Source organism: Stegodyphus dumicola, chromosome 1, assembly GCF_044657685.1.
Source record: "Stegodyphus dumicola isolate Sdum_Otavi_A_Nest chromosome 1, ASM4465768v1".
NCBI lineage: Eukaryota > Metazoa > Arthropoda > Arachnida > Araneae > Eresidae > Stegodyphus > Stegodyphus dumicola.
The window spans coordinates 171,142,230-171,168,699 of record NC_140768.1 but is presented as its reverse complement, the minus strand read 5'-3'; the positions used below and the strand labels follow the sequence as shown (position 1 = coordinate 171,168,699).

The 26,470-nt window shown below is 35.2% G+C and overlaps 1 protein-coding gene across 2 annotated transcripts in view; it reads right to left on the bottom strand.

Annotated features, from left to right (window-relative positions):
• Positions 1 to 26,470, bottom strand: part of LOC118198281 (protein Wnt-2b-A-like) — a 55,232-nt gene that overhangs the window by 3,011 nt on the left and 25,751 nt on the right. The window contains exons 3-4 of one of the 2 annotated variants that reach the window (XM_035369917.2): positions 12,784 to 13,064; positions 1,273 to 1,531 (exon numbers count right to left, since the gene is read on the bottom strand). In XM_035369917.2, the coding sequence (XP_035225808.1) occupies positions 1,273 to 1,531; positions 12,784 to 13,064 (540 nt within the window). The remainder of the gene's footprint in view (positions 1 to 1,272; positions 1,532 to 12,783; positions 13,065 to 26,470) is intronic. The other variant, XM_035369918.2, reaches the window with a different exon arrangement.

The following is a 26,470-nucleotide window of genomic DNA, read 5'->3' as shown; positions in this document are numbered from 1 at the left end:
TTGTTAATTACTCGTTATCAATGATCACTATCATTACTCATGAATTGCATTTTAATATAAATTATTGGATTAAATTAAATCTACTTCGTCGATAGCGCATAAACCACAATAGCATAAATGCACTCTTTAAAATTCACTGTATTTGTCTACCATAGCGACACTCTGGAGCTAGGATCACTTATTTCGCTCATATTATAACTCAGAATGCATATAAATTTATATCATTTGAAGAATTATCTAATCGTTGCCACATTTTCTATTCAAATACTATAATAGATCTAAAACGATTTATAAAAGAAATTAAGCAAGCAAAGTAAAAAAGAAAGAGGTTTTCGCAGACGATTCAGTATTTCTCATTCATTTAATTCAATTTTTACTTCCCGACAAGGCAAAAATACATAAAAACACAAAATATCTATATTAAAATTACGAAGTAAATCTTAAACACTTATTTCTTCGAATAAATTCCAGAATGGATTAAACATGATTTAATTCGTATTAATAATCGAAGGCATTATCTTTGTTGTTGCGAAGCTTAGTTTCTCTCGATTGGCAACAAATCCACTATTTTGCCAATTTTGAAATGTAAACAAACATGTCCGCCATGTTATTTAAAAATTAGGCTTAACCGCACTTAAACAGCTTTTAAATTGGTGATAATTCTACAAATATTGCTTGCAGATTTCCTAAAGGCCTAAAAACCTTAACCGGAAGATAAGAAAAACATGATTGAATCCTTATTAAAGCAAAAAATGCACAATTTACAAACATATAAGAGTAAAGAAACTGAAATCACTGAGCCGGGTAACAGAGTGGATATATATATAAATATATTTGTATACATTTGGTGCGGCCAATTGCAACCAAAATACGAGGTGCAAATCTACATGTTATAGCAGTCCTACATACAAAATTTAAACGTTCTGAGGCTACTTGTTTTTGAGTTATGCGAGATACATACGTACGTACGTACGTACAGACGCCACGAAAATTTATCTTCAGTATTCATTTTAATATAGTTTTATAACTTGTTTTGTAGGAAAAGTCTTTTATTCTGTCCTTATGTACAGATGTCATGCAAAAACATCGTTAAATTGCATTCGATAGCGGCGAAAATGGATATTTTCGTCGAAATATGATGTTTGAAACTTTTCGCGATTACAATACTTCCTTTTTACTTCGTACAAGGAATCTAGTTACAATCTAAAGTGCGTAATATAGCGAAATAATTAAATACATGGATATTTAAATTAAATAGCTGAATGATCTTACCTAATTTCTTATTGACGACACAGTAGTCAGGCGATGGATCCAAATAAACGAGGTCATTCTTTGTGAAGCGTTTGAGCCCTTCCACTGCTGCCAGTTTACGTTGATTATTTATCGTAACCTGTACTGCCCCTTCGTACTTCTGCTTTAGATACTGACCAATTTCCTTGAAATTACGGGGGAAACTAAAACATGTTCTGATACCACAGGATCCGCTTATACCGTGACATTTACACTTCAGATCAGAATTTATCATCACTGCCTGAAAGCAAAGAAAGCCGTTAATTTAAGTATCGTAGGTTGTCCGAATCATGAAATTTCGTTCTTTATACCACATAAAAATTTTTTAATTTGTAAGATTGGAAGACTATATTCACAGTGCAAGAGGAAAAAGTTTAATTGTTACACACAACAAGATAGTATTATTAATATTAAGAAAAGCAATAGGAATGGTAATTGTATTCTAGATATTCAACGGTGAACTTTTTTTTGTTGCCTAATCCTAAGAATTCTTAAAGTGCGGCATAGAAAGATACAGTACTTATTTTCAAAATGCTTTAAAAAGAAGATTGTTCCACTCTTTCCTCCAAAACATATTTTGCTTTCCATTGAGGCATTGCTTCAATACCAATTTATTATTCTGAGCATAAAAGTATAAAGTTTTATTCTGGCATCAAAATTGCTCCTCCTGATTTCCAAGGTAAATTCACTACAGTTCACGCCGCTTAATGTGGTTGTGCTTAATTTTATCATCAGGATATTGTTATCGAATTGCCGAAGTCCTTCCCATTTGTATACGAAAATATCTCATGTGTACTTACTTGTACTCATGACTTACTTGTACGGAATATTAAATTATGAGCATCTTTTCCTGCATTTCATTTAAACTTATTTCCTCGAATTTCATGAGAGACATATTTCTCATTGTTTTAATTCAGTTCTCACTTCGCGACATGGCAAAAATACATAAAAACCTCAAAATATCTTTACTAAAAATTGAAAACTATAAAACACCAAATACAGTTAAACCAATTAAATTTTTTTTTTTACAATTAAAATTAGACTTTTACGCAGAAACAAGCAATTCGGCCAGAGGGCAAGAAGACAGACTTTTCGATGCACAAAGCTGAATGTTTACGTTTGGTCCCACTCAGCAAAAGGACACTGAAGGTGCAGAATCTGACTTAATTTCACTTAATTCACTATGCTGCTAAGTTTCAGAGGCAAATAAATATGGCTGCTATCTGCTATGGTAAAAACATTTAGGCCTAGCCGCACTTAAACAACATTTAAATTGTTGATAATTCTACACCTATTGCATGCAGATTAACTAAAAGCCAAAAAAACTTAATTGGAAGATAAGAACAACATAATTCAATCATTTTTAAAGCAAAAAATTACCATCATATGAGAGCATTTTTAATCATATAAGAATACCATTTACCATCATATAAGAATAAAAGAAACTGGGTTCACGGAGCCGAGTAACTGAAGGGACATATATATATATATATTGTTGGTGCAGCCGATCGCACCCAAAAAAAGGAGGTGCACAACTACATGTTATAGCAGTCCTATACACAAAATTTCAAAGTTCTTAGGCTACTCGTTTTTGAATTATGCGAGATACAAACATACGTACGTACGAACGTACAGACGTCAAAGAAAAAAATCTCTTCTGAATCCACTTTAAATCCTTTCTGCAACCGTTTTGAGCAAAATAGTCCTTTATCCTGTCCTTACCTACAGATGTAGCGCAAAAAACATCGTTGAATTGCATTCGGTAATGGTCAAAATGGATATTTTCGTTGAAATATGATACCTGGAATTTTTCGTGACTACAATACTTCCTCTACTTCGTTCAAGGAAATAAAAAATGGAAAATACATTGCTTATTGTAGTATGATGAACAATTCGGTTAGTATAATCAAAATATCGCCATAAAATAAATTTTTTAAACTTATAAAATCACTAAATAAGGCAAAAGAGGTTTTTAAAATTTCAAAACGAAGAAGGAATGTCACCAAGTTAGGGATTAAGTCGGCAAACAGCTTCATTACGAAATTTATACTGAAACATTGAAAAATTAGGCAAATAAGAATCTTAATTAAGCTTAGATTTTGAATTTTGATTTGATTAGGCGATCACATTCTTCTCCAGGAGAAAAAAGGGGTGGGGTGGGGAAAAAAACCTGCAGGGTTTTATATATATATATATATATATATGAAGGGGGAACCTTCTTGAAAAGAATCTATACCACACTAAGGTTACTTTTTTTTCTTGGCCTAATTTTAAAGTTTAGATTAACATGTTTTCTTCCAGCGTAATTAAATAAACCCTGTGCAAATGAACCCGTTTCCAAGTTTTATAAAGATCCGCTAGACTAACCAGTTTAACGAAGCTACGATTCTAGATAATCTTGTTTTTATATGCTAAAAAGTTCTCTTCTTTCGGTTCTGATCTTTACATTTTGCAAAATTTCTCTGCTAGGAAGTGGTTGTTTTTTATACAACTTAGTCACTTTTAGTTACTTTTATCATGTGTAGTCACTTTTATTCTCTTTTGACCGCTTTAAAATTATAAAGATTAGCAAAAGGTATAAGGATCCCAGTTTAAGGTAATGATTCTCAACCACAGTGCCACGGCATTTTAGTTTATCTCTAAATTTTACGAATGCATACAGAAAAATTATTTTTGCTTACCTATATATAGGATGACTGCTCTCAGGCAATACAAATATTTTGTGCATGCCAGCTCACAAAAGAGCTAAGAAAGGATACAAATTACGCTTGAGTACATTAAATGCTTACTAACGATCACTCAATTACAGAAGATTTCCTTGATTATGAAGTAACTTTTCTCATATAAAAGAGGAGAAATATGTCAAGACGCTATCATATGTGTTTAAATACCCTATTCCAGAATTTGCAAAAATAATGCAAGTTCAAAAATGTTAGAAATATCTGAGACAGGTTAAATATGGCTGGCTTCTGATGCGGGCCAACCGAACGTCCAGCGGGTACAGTACTGCGGCTGAGCAATACTTGTAAAAGTCACTGACAAAGTTCGGGTGCTTCGTCCACTTTTCCCTGTCCCTGTACTGCGCGTGAGGATTTTCTTGCACTTAACATCATGAGATGCCACTGCGAACAGTAATACAAAAGCGATGTCAGACAAGTTATGGAAATAGACAGGTGCAGACTAATTGTCGAGAGCTGTGTTTGCGATAAGCAGACGGTAGGGTTATGTTACTGCTTACATACTTGCTTTCGAATGTGCAGTACCACAACATTATATTGTCAAACATAATTAAAATGGATTTAAAGATTATAATACCATATGCCGTTTTAAAAAACGTTTTGACAAAATTATTTTAATTTTAAAATAACCTTCTAAAATGGATAGACAGATAAAAAAAAGAAAGACTTACGAAAATAACAAGGATGTTAGCGATGAGGCGTACGAGCCCGCAGCTAGTTCAAGTAAAGATGTTTACTCCGTTAAAAAATGCAATGCTCATCGCAAATATAATGACGACTTCCTAAAATTTGGCTTTACATCTGCAAGAGAAAATGATGAAGCTATTTCCGAATGTGTGACGTGTAACTGTAAATTAGCAAGCAGTGTTACGATTCCCAGCAAGCTCTAGTGTCACTTGCTCTGTAATCATCCTTCACTTGCATCAAAAGACAAGAGTTACTTTCAAAAATCATTACTGTAAGATCCAAAGAAATAAAGGTTTCAGAAAGCAATTTAGTCCGTCTGAAACAGCTCCTTACGAAGTGGCTGAATTAATTGTTCTTAAACCAAAGAGCTCTGGATTGGGATGAAGAAACTATATTACTTGCTTGTCATAAAACTCTAAAAAGAGTGGTCGGTGAATTCGGTTGTGAAGCAGAGAATCATCGTGTGACCTTTTTATGCTGCATCAATATGTGAGGTAAAAAGAAAAAAAAAAAAAAATGCTACTAATCGTAGAAGAAAAATCCTCGATGCTTTAATTAGTAAAGAGTTTACAATGGACTATAGATACAATCCAAGATATGGATTATGTCACTAATTTTAATGAATGGCAACTGATATGGCATAAGGAACTGAAGACTGATATTTCTCTTCCTGATGACAACTGCGCGAATTCACAATATAAATGTCTGTTTTAAGCATGTTGCCATAACCCTAATTCACTCATGTGATCTATTATTAGGCCTGGTGGCGCTAGCGTGTCGCGCAGCAGCACCACAGGTCCAGGATTCGATCCCCTGGATGGGCAAGGCTGACTCAGCCCTTAATCCCTGGAGTGGATGGATCAAATGAATACCAAGTTTGCTTGGGGGACTAAACACCGGGGTTCCTGCGACAAGCTGACTAGTTGTCCAGGTTAAGATGCACAAGCACCCCGAAGCCCACGGTATAGAAAGCAGATATCAGGGCACTGATATCCATGAACGTCCAAGGCTCTCTATGGGCTGTTTGTGCCGCCGCGTTTAGTTTAGTTTTAGTTTAGATCTATTATAAGAGCGATGGTAGAGCATTTTTAGTGGAAGATGATTCCTTTATAAAATGAGTGATCTAAGTGCAAATGGAATGAACAAAAAACTAACCTTCTTGATGCGCTGCAGTTGCTGAAAATGTTTGAAACAGTGTCTCATAAACAAACAACTGTTTTCAGTGTGCCAACATTTTAATAAATCATGAAATAAAGGAGGTTCAAGAATGAATAGCGAGGAATTCAACTAAGGTGTAGATTTTAATTGCAAAACTGATAACTGAAACATGATGACAGTGTACGTGGACGTGATTTTAAATCTGCTTTTGAATCTTTGGAAGGAGAGGATTGTTTCTAAGCTTAAAAAAGCCTTAAAGCAGGTTCCAAAATGCTGGGTTGATACTGTGAGTTTTTGAGCCAGAGAAGCTGTAGAATACGCTACCTCAAAAAGTTTTATACTCCAAACTGGATTGCCGTAGGTGCAGTTAGTAACTGCTTCCTTTTTAATGCCTGCATTAAAAACCCAATTCCGTTGCTGAAGACAATTGCAATCCAGTGCCAATGGTTTGCGGACGATCTTTGTTTCATTGCTCCAGGAAGAAAAAAGAATGCTAAATTCGAAATTGAGAAGAAACTAAATGAAATGCTTGTGACATTGAACAGATAGTGTGAGGAAAATAATATATTGTTAAATTTGACAAAAGCAGCAGTACATAGTACCTTCTCCCATATGGACAGTATTAAGCCCGAGATCTTTTATCAAGGGTCTCGTTTGGGTAACAGTGATAAATGTACCTACCTAGGAATGGTTTTTGATAATAAACTGAGCTGGGAGTTCCAAATAGAATCTTTAACAACTGCTTTCGATGGCGAGATCCAAGAGAATTGAAAAAGATTAAAATTTTTAAATGTCTGGCAGGCTGTCTTTGGGGTTGTTCTCGGTCAAAACTAAATCAAACATATAAAGCATTAATTTTGATTTTGCTACTGATGTGAGGTTTTGATCACAGCTGGATAAAATTTTATATAAAAACTAGAAATCTTACATAACCAGGACTTGAGACTAATTATTGGGCGGTAAAGACTACACCTATAGATGTAGTGCTCCTGTTAGCAAGCAACAGACCTATTAAACTTATTATCGAAACCCCCCCTGGCTGCTTTTTGAGAAATTAATGACAATTGGGATTCCTTTTTTGAAATTGTCACAGAAATCTCCAAAGTAATCTTATAATCCAAGAATGATTCTTCCAGAAGGTAATGAAACTTAAATCAGAACTTGAACCAGAAAATGAGATTTTCAGACTTTTCTGAAACCGTTTAGACCTTTCGAATTGATTTGGAGAAATACAAACTTAGATCTTATTCAACGTAGGGGAAAAAAAGGAAAAAACCCTCAAGATACTTTACAAATTTTGGCCCTTGAAACTATTATATACACTTTACCCTAAACCGGACTGGTTTTACATCTATACGGACGGCTCATTTACTGAGAGTTCACTAAATGCCGGCGCGAGAATTTTTAACACCCAGTTTTCGCTCTACGTTCCCGTGGGTATGCCGACAACTGCTTTCGATGGCGAGGTAAAGGCTATTTGTGTGACTCCAAGACAGACTAAAGCCCCTAATTCCAGCTATAACAAAGTGATCATCCTCTCGGATTCCAGGGTGGCAAATACAGGCTATTGTATCAGGGCCTGTCCAATCTCCGAGATAATCCTTCAGTGAAGACTGAAGGATTGTCCAGTCTCCGAGACGATCCAATTCTTTCGAAGACACTGAGACTAGGAGGTAAAGAAATTGCACCACAAGGGACTTTCAGGCATTGTGTACTTTAGAGTTATAATGTATTTCTCCTACCTTCTTGGCATGTCTCCGTGGTGTGATGGTCTGCACACTGGGCGCGCATTCCAGAGGTCCGCGGTTTGATTCCCGGCGAAGGCGTTGCATATTTTTCATCTTGCCTGCTTAGAAAAAAATACCTTATACCTCCAAAGTGGCGCCCGAACTAAAAGTGTGTTGTATGATGATTTTTCACACCCAGGATTTGGTGATTGGGTATTCGCCCTAAAACCCAAATCGCCCTCTAAAAAGAGGAGTACATAAGGTATTTCTCCCGCCTTCTTGGCATGCCTTCGTGATGTGGTAGTCTGCACGCTGGGTGCGTATTCCAGAGGTCCGCGGCTAGATTCCCGGGAAAGACGTTTGCTCATTTTTAATCTCTCTTGCTCTAAAAATGACCTAACGTCTCTACACGGTAATAATCAGGCCGGCAAACTTGTAATAAAATGTACAGAAATGATTCAAATGATATGTACAAATTGTTTTTACCATTGTGCAAAACTGTACATTCGTAAATTTGTGAAACAAAAATTGAGAAGTGTGTAGGGATTCATATTTATTTTGAATAACCATTAAATAAGTTTACTTTCTTTCCTATAAGCTTTCGTTCCCATAATTATCAATGCCAGAATATTGAAATTTGGTAGCGCGCGTGAAGGAATGTAAATTATACCTTGAGGAGAAAATTTTTAAATACCGAGTTCTAGAAGGGAAAGTTAGAGAGCGTTGGTAAGTGCTGTACATTTGTAGCGTGAGCTTCTAATTCTACGTTGATTGCTGGTTAAAGTGGCGTTACAGTTATTACTTTGATGGCACTAGATTTCAACGCGGTTTTAGGTAACAGGAGTATCTAAGCCCCGGAGAATAATTCTACTGTTTGTTAATATCTTTGAATTTTTAGTTTAGTTCTTGTTATTTGAGTTACCGCCCGAGCGAGGAGTAGTTTTTTAGCGTCAAGTAGACACATTGTGAGTTTTAAATAGTTTTAATAAAAGGTTCTTTTAAGTCTTCTCTTGTGTAGTTCCTACACATACTTCAGCCATCACACCAAAAGATAAACAAGTAGATATTACAAGTGAACTTATGATGCTTGTATCAAGCAAGAGCTGGAGTGACATCTTAGAAAGGAAATTACAAGAGACAAACAACGGGGAATAGCTGTGGCCAGTCTTAGGCCTGAAAATGGTCACAACTGCTTGGCAAGCCATCTTTATCGTGTTCGCATTCTTACCAACTCAAACTGCCTACGTTGCGGCTTAAATGAAGAAATGGATAGGACCCACATCGGACGGTGTCCGGCGCTGCTTGAAGCCTCTGAAGTGGACAGGTATTGCAACGCTAGAGGCCAAATGATGAGATATTGACTTTTTACTTTATATGTTCACAAAGTTCGCGTAATGTTGTCTGTAAAGTTTCTCTCATTGTAAATTTAAAAAAAAAATTTTTTTGGAAGCAAGAGAGATAAAAAATTAGCAACGCCTTCGCCAGGAATCGCACCACGGACCTCTGGAATACCGGCCTATCGTGCAGAACCACTACACCACAAGGGCACACTAGGAAGGCGGGAGAAACACCTTATAAGTTTATAAGGTATTTATCCCGTCTTCTTAGCATGTTTTCATGGTGTAGTGGACAGTACGTTGGGCGCGCATTCGAGAGGCCTGTGGTTCGAGTCCCGGCGAAGGTGTTGCTCATTTTTCCCATCTCCTGCTTCGAAATTACCTAATGTCTCTACAGTTGCCCCCGAACTAAAAGGTGGTGGATGATGATTCTCCACCACTAGGACTTGGCGATTGGGTCCCCTAATCTCCAGTCGCCCTTTAAAAGGAGGAGTATATAAGGTATTTCTCCCGCCTTCTTAGCATGCCTTCGTGGTGTTTCAGCATGTTCGACATATATTCGAGAAGTCCATGGTTCGACTCCCGGCAAGGGCATTGCTGATTTTCATCTCTCCTGCTTCGAAATAACCTAATGTCTCTACGGTGGCGCCTGAACTAAAAGGTGGTGGATGATGATTCTTCACCACCAAGATTTGGCGATTGGGTCCACTAATCCCCAGTTGCCCTTTAAAAGGTTGAGGATGTACGGTATTCTCTCCTTTCTTTCTGCATGTCTTCGTTGTGTAATGGTCAGCACAATCGGCGCGTATTCGAGAGGTCCATGTTTCGAGTCCCGGCGAGGGCACTGCTCATTTTTCATGTCTCCTGCTTCGAAACAACGTAATATCTCTACAAGCGAATTTGTTCCAGAGATACTCGAACCCCATTGTATCAATCTTTGTATACATCTCTTTTTCTACAATCTTGAGATGATAAAGAGTTTTAAATGTATCATTCGTAGCAAGAATAACAATATTATTAAAAATTGTTTCTGGCTCGGTTACTGTTTTGCTGATATTCTATACTGTCAGCCATTTGAAAACGTTATTAGCTTATAATATACTTATTTAATTGAAAGTAAGAGAGGGAACATACACATTTTAAATGCAATACCTATGTCAGCTATCCCGTCCATCTGTTACCTGTATAATCTCATTTCTTACTTTATTTTAAGGGGTGTTTCTACCTCAAAATCTTCAAAAAATTGTGATTTCGGATTTTTGCATTTTCAAATTCTCTACACTTTTATCTTTCTAAAAATACCATTCTTTAATCTCTATGACAATTAGAACTAGAACTGTAAAAACTAAAAACTCTAGTTCTAATTGTCATAGAGATTCAAACAAATCCTCATTCATCAAAGCATTCGATGACAAATTAAAACTAGAACTGTAAAAACTAAAAACTCTAGTTTTAATTTGTCATCGAATGCTTTGATGAATGAGGATTTGTTACGTAAAAACGCATTTTTCTCCAAACGTGATTTTTTTATACTCGATGTACCTTTTCTCACGAACTAATGCTCACAGGTATCTAAAATTTTTATGGCTTACTTATTAGGTTTTCTAATATTTACTAAAATGAGCTTTTTGTGATAAACTTCGAACAAAATTTAAAATTTTTTTTTGTGTGAGAAAAGTGCTAAATTTTACTAACAAAGTATTCTGAAAATTACTCTAAAATTTAAAATGTTTCAAAAGCTCATTTTGATATAATCAGATAGATATACTTTAATTACACAAAAAATTTCAAGGGCGTATCTACAGCAGATTTTGAGAAAAGGTACATCGAAAATGGCCAATTTAACACTGTCAGTATAAGGGTGCATCTACAGCAGATTCAAGGGTGCATCTACAGCAGATTCAAGGGTGTATCTACAGCAGATTTTGAGAAAAGGTACATCAAAAATGGCCAATTTAACATTGTCGGTATAAGGGTTGCTGATACTCCTTAAAATAATGAAAAAAAAAAATTGAGGCAATTTAGACATGCCTTTAGTATCTTTAGACAAGTATCTTTAAATTTTTCACCCATTACGGCTTTCTCTGCATTAGAAAAACGCATTTCGGAAAAGCTGTGTAGCGTCAGTTAAGAGTAAATGAAAACCAAATGAGATAATATCTGCATAGTTGGGGGTGGGAGGAGAAATTTTCTCTGTTACTCAAAAGTTCTTTTCGAATAGATACCACATGAAAGTGAATGGGAAATATCTGACCCGGCTCGTAATATGCAATTCTTTCTGCATCCAATGCGCTGTACATGAAAATATTTACTCTAAAATGAGATTATGTTGCTACTTGAAATAATGCAGATAATTTTTAATATCGTGAATTTGAGATTGGCCTTCTCAAGCTCAGATAAAGAAGTGTTAATTCATAGCAACTTTTATTTATTTGCAATTAAAAAACAATTTCCCAAATCACTTATAATAATGGAAAGCTCGTCTACGATGACGGCATATAATTAATGAGGGTGCTACTTTGGTAGACGGTTGCCCGATTTTTGGCGATTTATTTTGGAGCAATTGTTGGCGTGGTTTTTACAATCGTCAGCCATCTTGGAAAACGCTGTTTTTACGTATTTTACGCATACTAAAGTATTCGAAACTTTAAAAAAATTAAATATCGTTAAAAATAATGGATTAATTTTTTGCTGAAAATGTCGTTTCTTAAGATGGTAGGCAAATGTAAATAAATACGTTTACTATAAGTATAAAATACCAAAATAAGGTTAAATTATTACTTTCATATAGCAAAGAAAGAGAATAAAAACACCGCTGTAAGAACATTGCGCCAGCGTTTAATTTGATTAAAATATTACTTAAATTGAATATCGAATTAAAAACATTATGCCAACGTTTAAAAGAATTAAAATATTACTTAAATTCAAATCCTTTAAAATAAGTTTTATACGATATAATTATTTAACATTAAATCATATGTGGCAATAAATATCTCGACAATTTTTTAAATCAGTGAATTAATTTTTTTAATAAAAATTGAAGTATATAATTATGATGTAAAAGAAAAACAGTACGTAGTTACATTTTTTTTGAGTATTTAACCTATTGTAAATTGATAAGTACAACAAAAAAATCGGAATCATAATTTAGATATAAATGAAAAAATTTGAAAATGTAATATAATTTTAAAAATGTAATCTAAGAGAAAAAATTTGTAAAAAAATTTTAAAATGTAATCTAAGGAATTCGAAGAGATGAATAATAAAATTTTAAAATGGCGCGGTAATGCACAAAAATTCAGTAACCAATCAGGGAGTTGATTACAGCTCGTTAATGCACAAATATTCTGCAACCAATCAGGGAGCTGATTACATCACGAATAGAATTAAAATTATTTAAATAATCATACATACTAAAATAATTTTTAAAAAATGTAAAATTAAATTGTATTTTAATATTTAACAGCCATAAATAATGTTTAATACATCAGATTAAATTTATAGATATTAAAACCAATTACTTTTAAAGTAATGTGACGTTATTCATTACATCATCCACAACATAAAATATCATAAACAATAAATTTTTATTTCAAATAAACATGCAAATATTAAATTGATTTTTAATACTAAGAAGCCATAAATAATATTTAAAATACGGAATTTATGCATAATAAAACGCATTTTTCTTTAAATAAAATGACCACAAAGTATGGGTTGCCACAAATAACTGGTCTAGGAATGGGTTTACCATATGTCGTATCGCTCGCCATAAAAAATCGCCAAAATCCGTGCAGCCGTCTACCAAAGTAGCACCTTAATGAGGAATAACAATTCATATCTTACCTTTCTTCCCACCCTATTATTGTGGATATTAAAAAGGGCTCTAGCATCTTTTATTCTCCTTTCCTCAGCATCAATGAATTGTTTGGAGAATCTCATTCCTGACTGCATATTAGAACATCCTGACCATTTAAATTCTCCCAGTGAATCGAATCCTCGCTGTCGCTTGAATTCATCACAGACGCAGAAACTGGACTTCTCTGACTTGCTGCAAGCTCGTATAAGAGCGTCAGTCACTCCAGCCGAGATGATGGAATATAAAAAGGCCGTCTCCCTGCTTTCTACTGGAGAAATATTTTGCAAATAATTAAAGAAAAATGAACATATGAATAAATTATGATAAATGACCTACTTTTCGTGAAATAAATAGTAATTTCTGTAATGATAATTTCCTGAATATGATAACTAATGCAAATATACTACTCTTTATTGCGTGAAATATCACAGTAATTTTGTAATCTCGTCATTCAGTTAAAGGTTTACACAGTTCAAGAACTGTAACTCCGAATTTACATTATTTTAAATGTAGTGAATCAGATTTGGAATGAAAAAACCATTAACTAAAAATGGATTCGAATTTTAATGTAATTAATGTGATATCATGTAAATCTGCTTTCAAATACATATTTAGGAAAGTAAAATCTAGAAATACAGATTCGAAACTATTGCATTTAGGTCGTACAGAAATAAATGACTCAAATGCTGCCACAAAGCGGGATACAATGCATTAACAAAAAATTTATAGTACATAAGTTAGAAATAATCCCCACCCATGTCAATACACTTCTGCCATCTGTCTGGGAAGTCCCGAAGGGCTTTGGTAAACCAGTGTGTGGGGATATTGTTGTACCACCTATGGACAATTGCATACAATTCGGCAGATTATTTAACATGTTGGCCCCTGACTGCGTCCTTCATCTTGTCAAACAAGGCGTAGTCGGAGGTCTTGATTCGAGGTCCGATGTCCATCCACTTTGCACACTCATTTGTCATCTCCAAATCACTATGTACAATCGCCTGCAATGTTCCTTGCGCAAGTCCTGTCTCTTCCTGCATCTTGTTGAACGTTACGCACCTGTTCGCCCATGATCAAATCCGACATGGCTGCGACATTCTCAATATGATTGTGTACACTATTAATACCAGAACTCATTTATCTCAAAGTCCTCTCAAGTGGTTGATAGTAAAAAAAAGAGGGGCGGGAGAACCTCGGACCAGCCCCCGGGGTGTTATCCCTCAAAATTGGGGTGGAAAGTTTAACAGTTAGCTAGGTTCAACAATACCTCAATTATTTGTGGTACTACGGAGGTGCTGGCCTAGCTTCTACCTGTACCTGTATGCGATGTTGCTGGTCGTCTCGCGGTGACACTCTTGGCTGCGGTGACCATTCCACTGCTGAACTTGACCAACCAACGGGATACGGTACGCCTTGAGGGTGCTTTGGTCCCGCACACCGACACCATACGACGAAGGACTTCACTAACATGTATCCCTTCCTTCCATAGGAACCACGCTGTTCAACGCTGACCGTGATAATCAACTTTAATCACTGCTGTCCACGCTCTCAATGACGATGGCAAAAGGGACGGGCGCTGACTTATACCGTTCGCTTGCGGTCAGCTCCATCTATGGATTCTGTATAGCTCACGCTCCCTTGTGTCTATTTCACTTGTTTTCCCTTCGCTTAGTGTAATAATTTCGTTGTGAGAGCTGTTGTGACAATCATTTCTGTACGATCCAAGTAAGATACAAGTGAATTTTCTTTTTCGGACAGAAATCTAATTTTTACCTCTATTTCCATCTTTCCTCAGAAGTAATCTGAAAATAACAGAACACGTAATTGTGTTTACACGTACATCAATACAAAAAGCTTTTCATTTATGGGGAAAATGATGCACTATTTGAAAAGTATATCCAGTTATTTTTATTTATTTTTAACTCATACGCAATTTTTCAGAAAGAATAATATACATGATACTGCACACTTCACGCTCTGAAGAAATTACTATAAAAGAGAAGGAAAAGTTATTTTAAAATGAGCTGTCAACTTTTCCAGCCTTTAGATAACAAATAATTTTAGATTTTTCTCAAGCAATTGATTGGATTAATTCATTAGATCCTTATATGATCACAAGTTAGATTTTTTCCTCCTAAGGATGGGGCATTTGGATCATCAGATCCTGCAAATCTAATATATGAAATTCTAAAATTCGAATCTTAGCACATTTTCCGTCATGCGAATCACAGGCTATGATATCATTAAAGATCTTGTTACGAATTTCGTTTCTTAGTTAGACATTTTTAGTAAAATTATAATTCAAAATTGTTTTATTTCCCCGTGCAATGCAGCGCGCCCCGAATTTTAAGAAAAAGCTACGCCGAAAAAGTTAAAATTCAGAAGCACGCGAATTTAATAAATAGATATCTCGTAATTTATATTTAATTTGAATAAATGTAATTGACTACTATGTTAACTGTAACCGTAATTCTACTCTTTTTGCTTTCCAGAAATTGCGAGACTTATCTTGCGTGGCCGACTTAGAAAGCTATAAAAGCTGGAGAGAAACATCTCAGTTCAGTTGCTTACTCAGTTGTTGTTTACTTAGCTGCTGTTATTTTGAGATCAGATTAGCTTTCTCTGCGCTTTAGATTGCGTTTTCTTTAACGTTTTAGTAGTTTAAAATATAACTACTGTACGAATATCTGAGGATAATTCTAGCGTTTTGTTACATTTGTTATGATTTGAATAAATTTTATTAATCTTTTATCGGACTTGTGCATTCCATCTATTACGAACCGTACGCACGCAACAGTATAAACTAAAACCTTTAGAAAGATTACTTTTATTGATGTGCAAAAACTTTCACTAAATAAGAATACGATTGTTACAGTTTAAGTAAAACCTGAATTACAAATGATGCCTTGGGACGGTCCTAAGTGATATTCAGTTTCAGTATGGCACCCATAAATATATAGAATTTTCGAGTAACTGGTGTGATGTGTTTTTTCAAAACTAACTCCAATCATCTCAGTAACTGTATGTAAAGATAGCCTATACTGAAAATAGGTTCTGAATGCTTCTAAGAACTCATACCGTGGTATATAAATGTCATTGTCCTATGCATGACTCCAGAGTCTTAATATAGAGAAGTGTGCCCATTGGTTTGGCGCCAAATTTTGACGCTGTTAGCGGTTTTCGACTCTGTTTCACCAATGTTATGGAAGCCATTTTTTTGTTATGTGCTACTGTTTTTCTCAAGTTTAATAAGAATGGAACGTCTTAAGTTAATGACTGAGGGCTACATGACTTGTAGTACGTGAATCAGCCACTACAAATCATGTATTTAAAATTATTAGTATTTTAATTGTCGTTAATTGGACTTTCATTAATTGCACCTGGCTGATTCTAATTAATCATTTTCTCGTCTTTTCCAAAACAGAAGTATGTTTGGTAAGATAAATACTCGTTTTTTCTAGAGCGAAAGGGTAAGTAACTGGCTGGTGTATGAATGAAGGTTCAATTAGTTCTCGCTATGAATGTCAAGTATATATAAAAGATATGGCTATGAGTGGATTGTTGCAAGAAAGTCGCTCATGTCAGCATCATTGAGGGCATGGCTGATCCTAATTAATCCTCTACACATACTCTAACTAACGGGGGTGTTCGGCAGTCATCGGATGACATTTCGTATGAATGTGATGGGGAGCATGATTGATCCTCTACATACCCAAACGGAGATCTTCGGCAGTCATCGGATGACATTTCGTATGAAAGTGATGGGGGCATGATCTCAATGGTATGGGCATGATTGATCCTAATTGATCCTCTGCATACCCAAACGGAGATCTTCGGCAGTCATCGGATGACATTTCGCATGAATTTAATGGGGGCATGACTGATCCTAATTGCTCCTCTACATACTCAAACGGGGGTCTACGGCAGTCATCTCATGACATTTCACACTCCTGCTTTGCGGATTTCACTAATACCGGGATTTTCTATAATACCGGATCAGGAGAAGGATCAATTAGGAGTGCTACACGATTTGCATTACGTATGTGCAGTAGTTACCAGACGCTGATGATGAGACGCAGCCAAGAACACTCGAGGTAAGTACTTTTATTTATTTATTTGCAATATATGTTTTCGGCGTTGTTTTAGTTTTTTACAGTTAAGATATTTAATCATAGCTGTTGAAATTTGAATTGTTATTCAAATGCATTTGTCTCACACACTTGTATCTATCTGTTTCCACGATTGAATTTCGTGCTTTTCTGAAGCCAGGTATTTACAGGAAAATACTTTTCAAGGTTATATACAAGAGCTGATAAATCTAAAAACTTATGTAATCAGGGTACAAGAACCAGGGCATTGGCAAAACGTGTGTATGTTCATGTAGATTATTTTGAGACCTTATATTGAGTACTATGCGTTGTATATCTGTCTATTCTAATGGTCATGAACAGCAAGAACTGGTCACCATGTATATAAGATAAATACAATTAAATTATTCAATAAAAAATTCTAACTTTGGGTTTCGTGATGCTAGAAATTTCAGAAAACTTTTCTCAAATGTATCCAAGTAACTGCTGCAGGCATATAAACCTTCAGAGATTTATTGGTTAAAGTACTCCAGAATGTGAACCTACAAAATGCAAGCATAATAATGCATTCTAATTATTATAATTATTCAGGAGTACTTCTTATTAAATTCTGGAAATAGTGATTAAAATATCTACAAAATAAACATCATCACACCATAGGTTATATAAGTAGTTTCATGCTATTAAATTAAATTTGTTAAATAGAAAGTAAATGATATAATTTATTAAGATATGATTACGTGAAAAATCTGTGCAATATTGAGTATAAAATATTTCTGAAATGTTTAATTTTCTTACCTAGCAGTTGCAAAAAATTTGACTATGTTAATTTAAATATATTTTTCATTAAGGCTTTGCGGTAATAATTTTAAGCTTATGTTTTTGCTTTAACTTATTTTATACCTTTCCACATAGCATGTTACCAAGAGATTCGTTTAATCTGCATAAAAATGGAATTTGCTTTTGAATAAATAGAACAATTTGAATAATTGTAAATTTTTCTTTGATTCATAGATACATATATATTGCATTTTATCATACCTCATAATACATTTAACGTACTGTAAATGAAAAATGAGCATAATTGAAAAATTAAAAATAGTTTAGAGGCTTGTGCTGAAACAATTTGATGTAAAACATATTTTTGTGTGAGGCAAGGGAAACTTTATAAATCCTGGCAAATAACTCCTAGAAATCTCCACTTTTTGAAGGTAAGTGTCATGGAATGTGAATGCAATCAAAAATTATGCATGGAATAATTTGCCCACAAAAACTTTCGCCTGCAGTCTGTCAGCTTGTGAAGGGGACTTGTGATGGAAGAAAAGTCTTTACGAATCTCCTATAATAAGTCCTAGAAAGCTTCTCAGCTGTTGGACATTTTTAGTCCTTAACTGCTGACACTTTTTCAGGATCCGTACACACACCTGACATATTCGAGGTAAATCACTTCCTATCTGAATAATTTACATTTAACGGGACTCGACTTTTAAATTCTCTTCTTTCAGTTTCTGAAGCATCTTTCTAAGATTTTCTAAGTGTTCTGCAAAACTCTTCCCGACGATGATGATGTCATCCGTGTATATCAGACAGACTTCGTAGGAAAGACCTTTCAGAACCGTCTCCATCAGGCTTTCGAATGTTGCCAGCGCATTACATAGTCCAAAAGGCATCACCTTGAACTGACAAAGTCCTTGTCCTGTAGTAAATGCCGCATTTTCTCGGACAACTGGCTATATCTCTACATGCCAATATCCACTTTTTAAATGAAGTGTCGAAAACCACGTGTTTCCAGAAAGAGTGTCCAGAATGTCGTCAGTTCTGAGAAGAAGGTCTTTCTTGGTTTTTGGTAACATCCTTCAACCCTTGATGGTCAACGCAAAACCTAGTTCAACCGTGTTTCTTTCTGAGCAGGACGATGGGGGATGCCCGTAGACTTACTGAAGGCTCTTTGACATCGCCTTCTTAAATATCCTTCAAAAGTGCTCGTACCTCTTCCTGTTTAGTAATCGGTAGATATCTTGGATGTTGCTTGATTGGTGGATGATCACCGGTATCGATTCTATGTCGCGTCAAACTGGCTCGACCCGCGTCAGAAGACGAGCGGGAGAAAACATCTTGAAGATATTTAATAACACGATCAGCAGCATTCCTCTCTTCGTCGTTTAATTGCGCATTCTCCAACAATTAGGATGTAATTAAAATTCTGGGATGTTACTGTTTCGTTTAACGCTGATAATTGGAGTATATGCTGCAACCACTTCATCTTTCTTAATAACTTTCGCCTTTTCAGTTACATTGGCAACTCTTACTGGGATAACGGTCTTCGATAGGTTGATGAGTGCCGAGGCTAATAATGCTCCTTTCGGGATGTTACAGTTCCTGACATATTCCATGACGCCGTATCATAAATTTCTATTTTCGGCTATGGATCCAGGAAGTAAAAATTCTGTTCTTGCTGATACTGTGATGTCGTCTTGAGCTATAATTTTGTGGACAGACTTAACTCCTTCACCTTTAATCCTGAACAGGGGAATTTCCTCAGAGGAAGAATGCAGTTCGTTATTTTTAAATTCTAAAGTAAAATTGTATTTGCTTAGAAAGTCCGATCCGAGTATGCAAGGATCTGTAATACCTGCCACATATGCCGTGTGGTGGTAGGCGGCATTTCCAAACGTGATGTTAAAGTTTAATTTTCCATCAATATCGATTTTTCTCACTGGACACAGTCTGGAAGGTAATGCAGGGCGGCGTTCAGATGAGTTTACCTTTCAATTGTTGAGCCAAATCTTTTCGAATGATGGTTAACATTGACTCCTGTATCGATTGTCATATTGCAAGGAACTCCATTGATATGTCCTATGATGAAAAGTCCATTACTTCCGCCTCTCTGCATAAATCTGAAGCACTAACTATGGCTTTTTATTATATGGCAACCTCCGCCCCGCAAGATGGCCACAAATCAGTTTCCTTCCTTCTTGACAGGCGCGGTCTTAACTTCAATGTCCTGTGGTATTCTGCAGTTCCGTCATATGTGGCCTTCAGCACCAGAGTTCCAACACTTTATGCTTGGTTTCTTGACATTCCTGTTCCCTCTCAATGCACTGACTTGTCTGGTTTAATCGTCTAGACTAGCAGTTACTCGATCCACTGGCTTCTGGACTTGAGCATCTCTGATTGGATGGCGGTCTCTGCTAGTTGAGCTGCTTTAAATTTCATGGCCTACACTAGAGGGCTTTTTAAGTCCTTGACTTCGGCTATTCGCAGAGCTTTCTATATTTCAGGATGCCTGATGCCGTCGATGAAGGACTCCAAGGACATGATTTCTTTTATTTCTGTCAGTCATTCCGAAAAGGCGAGATGAGACCGCCTTTCAAGATCCGTGGTAAGTTCCTGGAGTGTTTCCGTGGGCTTCTGTTGACGGAATTTTAATTGAAGCTTGCTGTAATCTTTTAAACACTTCTCGACAAAGCGCCGCATAGAGCTGCGAAGTCTAGTCTCTGGTTTTTCTGCAAGAGTTTGAAGAATATCCGCAGCATCTGCTCTCAGAGAACCGGTGAGACGGCAGGCCTTAGCTTGGAAATCCCATCCATTCGCATCTGCCACTATAGAAAATTGGGTACTATATACTTTCCAGGAGGTTTTTCCCATCATATGCAGATAGCTTCAGAGAGGGACGAAGAGCCATGGGTAAAAATTTAAAACTGTCATTATTACTCCCTGCCGTCGTTGCGAATTTTTCAAGGTATCAACTTGTTTTGCGACTGCATACTTGAGGCACCCTGTCATCGATTTGTTGTTGGACAGCAGAGACTCTTTCTTCTATCTGTTCTTTGACAGAAGAAACTCTTTCTTCTATTTGTTCTTTTACAGAAGAAACTTTTTCTTCAGTGTGTCCAACTTTATTTTCAACAGCGTCAATTCAGCCTTCCATAGCCTCAAATTTGTTTACATTTATACAGGTATACCTCTTGACTTCTATCTTTACGTCTCTTATTTAACAGATACATGACCAGCTCCCATTTTTTGGACAGCTTTCATCTCTTAAACAGGTACGTGACCAGCTTCCACCTTTTCTTGAATGGCTTTCATCTATCCTTTAACAGAAACATGACCTTCATCTCTTCTTTAAACAAAGCGACAAAGGTTGCCACTAAGTGCTTTAATTGTTCTTCCATTGCTCTTGTTCCTGCCATTCAGTCCCATTTCTGACACCAAAACGTGCCGCGTGCGTACGGGTTCGTAATATCAGAACTCTTGAATTTCCCTCAGAGATATTCGTACAAGTGTTCCCAATATCACGCAGTATAATCAGTAATTGTACTTCAAACCACTAAAAACATTAAATAGAACGCAGTGCACAGCGCATTTAGAGAGAAAGCTAATCCGATCTCACGCTGAAATCGCAACAATAACAACAGCAGCTAAAAAAACAACTAAGGTATTTTGATACCTTGAGTGGTATACTGGTGTTGAGCAGAGATTTCTTTTCCTGCACTTACCAGTTCACTGAAGATGTCCCTTAAAGGGCCTGACTTTTGAAGAAAACCTGAAGGAAATTCTCCATGTGAGAAGAAACTTAGTCAGAGAAAGGTGAATAGAAAGCACTTGCTTTCGATGAGACGAAATAAAAATCCTTGCGATAGCGTAAACGAGTCGATATATTCTGAGCTGTGAAGAAAGGGAGGTCCAAGAAGTGAGTCAATGAATGGTTGGGCTGCATCACGTGAGGCGTGTACTTTGCTTCATCATTCGTGGAAAGCTAAGTTTCCTCTGTTCCAAGCATCTCCAATAGCGAGAGACTTAATTTCAACTTCTGCAAAGGGGATTTCAAAGTCCTAAATTTAGAAGCTAATTCAGCAAATTTTTGCAAGAAGTTTCCTAAAACTTTATCAGAAAAAGCATTCTTTGCACGGAACGAAGAGGATACTTTCTACAGCGGTGCGATAACAGCAGGCTGCGTTTTCCTATTGTTCGGAATAGCATAGATAAATTCTTCGGTTTTAATCAGACTTACTTTCTTCGAAGGTGACGATTTTCGCATTTTTTGGAAAAAACAAACAGTCTTCGGAAGAAGCAATGTGTCGTGATCTGCATCTCACACAAGTCTGCTTCGCGTGTTTAAGTAGCTAACAAGTATAGGTTAAGTGAATTGAAACTTGAGGCACCTAGGTTTGTTTACAAAACATTTGACCATGGCCGTAACGTTGACATCTGAAACACATAATAGGACGATTACCCTGGCGGTAACGTCTTATCTTCACTTGCAGTCTCTGAATACATTTGAGAGAGTAGATTTTACTGCCCTCATCCGTGCGACTTAACGCCATGAAGACATTCTCTTTTGATTTTAGTTTATTTTTAGAACAGTTTAAATGGAAGGATGGAAACCAGAAAAAATGCTTGGCTTCTGTCTGCATCTTACAGTCTTAAGTACAAACGGTACCTGAATACAGAGCAGGATAAATATAAAAGTTCTTATTTTTGTATAACCACAATAATTACAACAACAAAAAAAGAGGGGGGAGAAAAAGAAAAAATGGGAGGGGGACGCGTAATTCACATTCATATGCTTCAACCGTTCCATTTATTAAAATGTGTTTCTTTTTAAGATGTAAATATTAAATTGCGGCTTTTAGAAAAAATTGAGATACGGCTTTTGAAATTACTAAATCCTAATGTGTGGCTCTTACTGTTAGGAAGTATGACCATCCCTGTTCTGTAGAGTTCATGTCTAGATTATCTGGCTGGCAAATCCCTCCAGTTCGTATCTTTACTTTCCAGAAAAAAATCCATCAGATTATTTCTTTGTGGACAAGGGCACATTGGTAATCATCGATGAAGAATGATTCAATGTACAGCAACTTATCGAAAAATATTGGGGAAAAGCTGGTTTTAAAGAGAGAAATGGCTACAGTTTTATAAGCAGTTGTATGCATTGTAAATATTGGGAATAGACAGAAATTGTGAATCTCTAAAGTTATTTATAATTCTTGAAAATACTCATGTATCACGGGGGACAATAAAAAACACACCTTTAGTTGCTCTCGAACGAAGCAAAACTTCATCAGCAAGCAAGTGTAGAGTTCTGTACTAAAAAGGGAACGTTGGATTCACCATTCTTATTCTCCAAATTTATGTCTATAAGGACAAAATATTTTCCACTAGCTAAAAAGGATAATAAATAGAATAGCTCGTCCTAATACAAATTCTCTGTGATAATCTCGGAAAAAAAATGCAAAATGGAAGACCTTTCTATTAGAAAATTGACAGAGAGATCTGACAATCAATTTGAAGTCAAAAATCACAATTTGAGGTGCCTCTCAGTTAGAATTCACAGAGAGATTTGCCATTGAAAATCTGAGAACCCGAAATCGAAAGTTATCATAATTTGACACAGCTTTCGATTAAAAAATTTATTAAAAAAATCTGCCAATCAAAATTTTAAAATCCAAAGTCGAAATTCATAATTTGAGATGCTTTTTAGTTCAACATTTGACAGAGTGGTGGAGATATTTCAGTAATACAGAAGAGAAGAACTGTCAATACTAGTACATTATATCTTTTTGGATTGCTAAAAGCATGTAAGAGCTTTGATCTAAGTGTTGTGATATACGTATGATGTTTGATAGTTAAAAGGGCTATAAAAAGTCTTTCATTAAATAAACTGCTACTTTATTGAAGATACTTAGATACTTTTTTCAGTACCATATTTATTTCACCCTTATGCAAAGGACTTTGAGAGTATTTTAATAACTATATATAGATAAGTGTATAAAAAAGTATAACTAAGAAAAATGTTTTTGTTCCTGAATTTTCTCTTTCAGCAGCAGGAGATTCCAAGAGTAGTTAAAAAGTAATTTCAAGAGTAGTTAAGTAATACGAAGAGTAGTTAAAAAGTAATTCCAAGAGTCCAAGAGTAGTATAAAAATTATTTTGAGTACTAATACAAGTAAAGAAAACTAAAAGTGAAAAGTTGAAATGCATTTTAAATGTAACGAAATCATTTGAGAATTTTTTAACCATGCAGTTAAGCATTGTTCAGGGCTTAATTTCCAAAATTAGAAATACCGGAGCCCTATGGAAGACCGTCAACAAAGAGGAACAAGAGTAAATAAAAAAATAAAATGACTATTAAACTCATGAATAATTTTAAAATTAAATAGTTAATTATCATCAAATCAAGTAATAGCTATTTAATTAATGTTTATTAATTTTTATTTAATCAATAATTATTATATAATTAATTAATTATAATTTAATTTATAGTTAGTAGATACTTAATTAATTATTATTTATTGAAATAATTAAATAATTAAAGATTAAATTAATTAAATAATTATAATTAAATTAAATGTAAAGAGATAAATTAAAATTTAATAAGCGATTTTTAACATAATTTTATTGCTAAAAATAAAATTTTCGAGATAAAATTTCTACTGAAATTGTTATTCAGTTACATAAAAGAAGTGCCGCACCCTTTTGATTTAGGGCTCCGGTGCGTTCCGCCTAGAATTATAATTTATTCCAAAAGTAAGAAGCGCCGGAGCTGGGATCCTATGGACTCCGGTGCACAGGTCTTGCATTCAACTTAGCACTATTTAAGCACTGGTCTTGCATTCAAGAACTCAGTAGTAATTTAATTATGTAAATAGCAGTTAAAAGTAGTTAATAAATACGAGTTAAAACTAGTTAAATAAACTGATAATACGTTTCATGAGTATTAATGTTAAAAGTAAATTTAAAAATGAAAAAGTGCAGTTTCAACTTATTTACTACATTAATAAAAAAAACTGAGCAACTTAGTTCTGAAAATCTACCTGAATTAAATCTGGTCCACCTTATTTAGTTCGATTGGACCAATACTCTCTACGATTCCACCTTCATAAGTGCGAAATAAATATAGTACTGAAAAAGAATTGGTACTTTTCCGTTTTGCCGGCGCAGGAGATAAAGTCGCTGGTAATGGTACAATTGATGCCAAACGTAATATCCTTTACCGTAATATCCTAGTAACCTTTTACACCTTATTTTCAAAACAAGTCGCAGCCATTTCTTATCACATTGATTGTTCTTTCAATACTGGCATACAATTACATAGAATTTTTACCAGATAATTGAATTTTATGCCCTAAGGCCGTTCACGGTAATTAAGTCAATTAGGATGCAATCACACCGCTCAGCCGAAAATATAGAAAAGGCAAAGTCAAGGCTTAAATTTATCAATTCTAATGAGAATGCACTAGCGAAGTAAAGCATTGCGGTTCTACATAATTTCTGAGTAAGCTATTCGTACGAATTGAAATAATTCTTGCATTTAAACTTGTATTCGAAATTATGATTTAACTTGAAATTCATATAGATAATTACTGAGAGAATTAGGTTTTTGTAGCGTAGTTTACGTGAGATAAGCTCACTTGGGGTCACGTGATAAGAACCGGCGAATCAGGATGTTGAACCATGAAAGCATAATACATTCTTAAACTAATGTCTTTTTACAAATTTATTGTCTTTATTTATTGGATTTTTACAAAATTGTAAACGATATTAAAATGTTTATGCCTTCAAAATAAAAAATTCTGAGAACTAACATTTGTTAACATTTTTTATGTGTATACTGTATGTTGCCGCCAATAAAGTCTGCTTAACGGGATTTGCGCCGGCGTAACGGAAAAGTACCAAAGAATCTAAGCATCTTCAATAAAGGAGCAGTTTATTTAATGAAGGTAATATCCCAGCTTATAGCAATGAATGCGATTAATAGTTTTGAAACAGAACCGGAAGCCTCAGAATTATTGCTCTTACCGATCAAGATCCTCAAGATAACAAATACCAAGGAAAACTATGCATGCTGTGAAGGCAGGGCTTCAAACGTTTTTCCGTGTTTAAATGATAGTGCATTAAGAATTCATTCCTCTGTTTAGCTAAATAGATGTTTAATTGTGATATTTTGAGGCGCGAGAAAGGTTATTCGTCACATACATCGTCATCTGCGCGCATGGTTGGAAACTTATTACTACACCACGAGAAATAACCAGATCTTAATATTCTGAGGTATCAACAACAGCTTTCGGTGGCAAAGTAACTTTTATCCTTTATTTGCTAATTATTGCTATTATTATTAAATTAGGATCATTATTACGCAAATTAGGCTTTCTGAGACACTTTATTTCCTGATTTAGTCTCACGCTTTACAGGATATTCAGACCAAATTTCAATGAATGCTGGACACACTTTAATTAACAAGTCTGCAGACAGCATTTCAGTTACAATGCATAAGTGCAGAAATAAAATTTAGTTAGTCTTACTCAATTTCTGTTTGATTATCTTAGTATCTCAAATGTGGCACAACCATTCTGTAAACAGAAAGATAAAAAGAAAAATACAAATCTTCTGCTTTGCACATTAGATGTCAAATTCCTTATTTATTCTAGTGATGAATATGAATTCACGTGTTCTTGAATGCTTCTATACCATTGTTTGAACAAAGCATATTTTTTTCACTCTGGTTACGAAATGCATTAATTTAAAAGGACTGAGTTTAAAGGGTTTGGCATGTAAACTTTCCAGCATAAGAATATTAATTTCA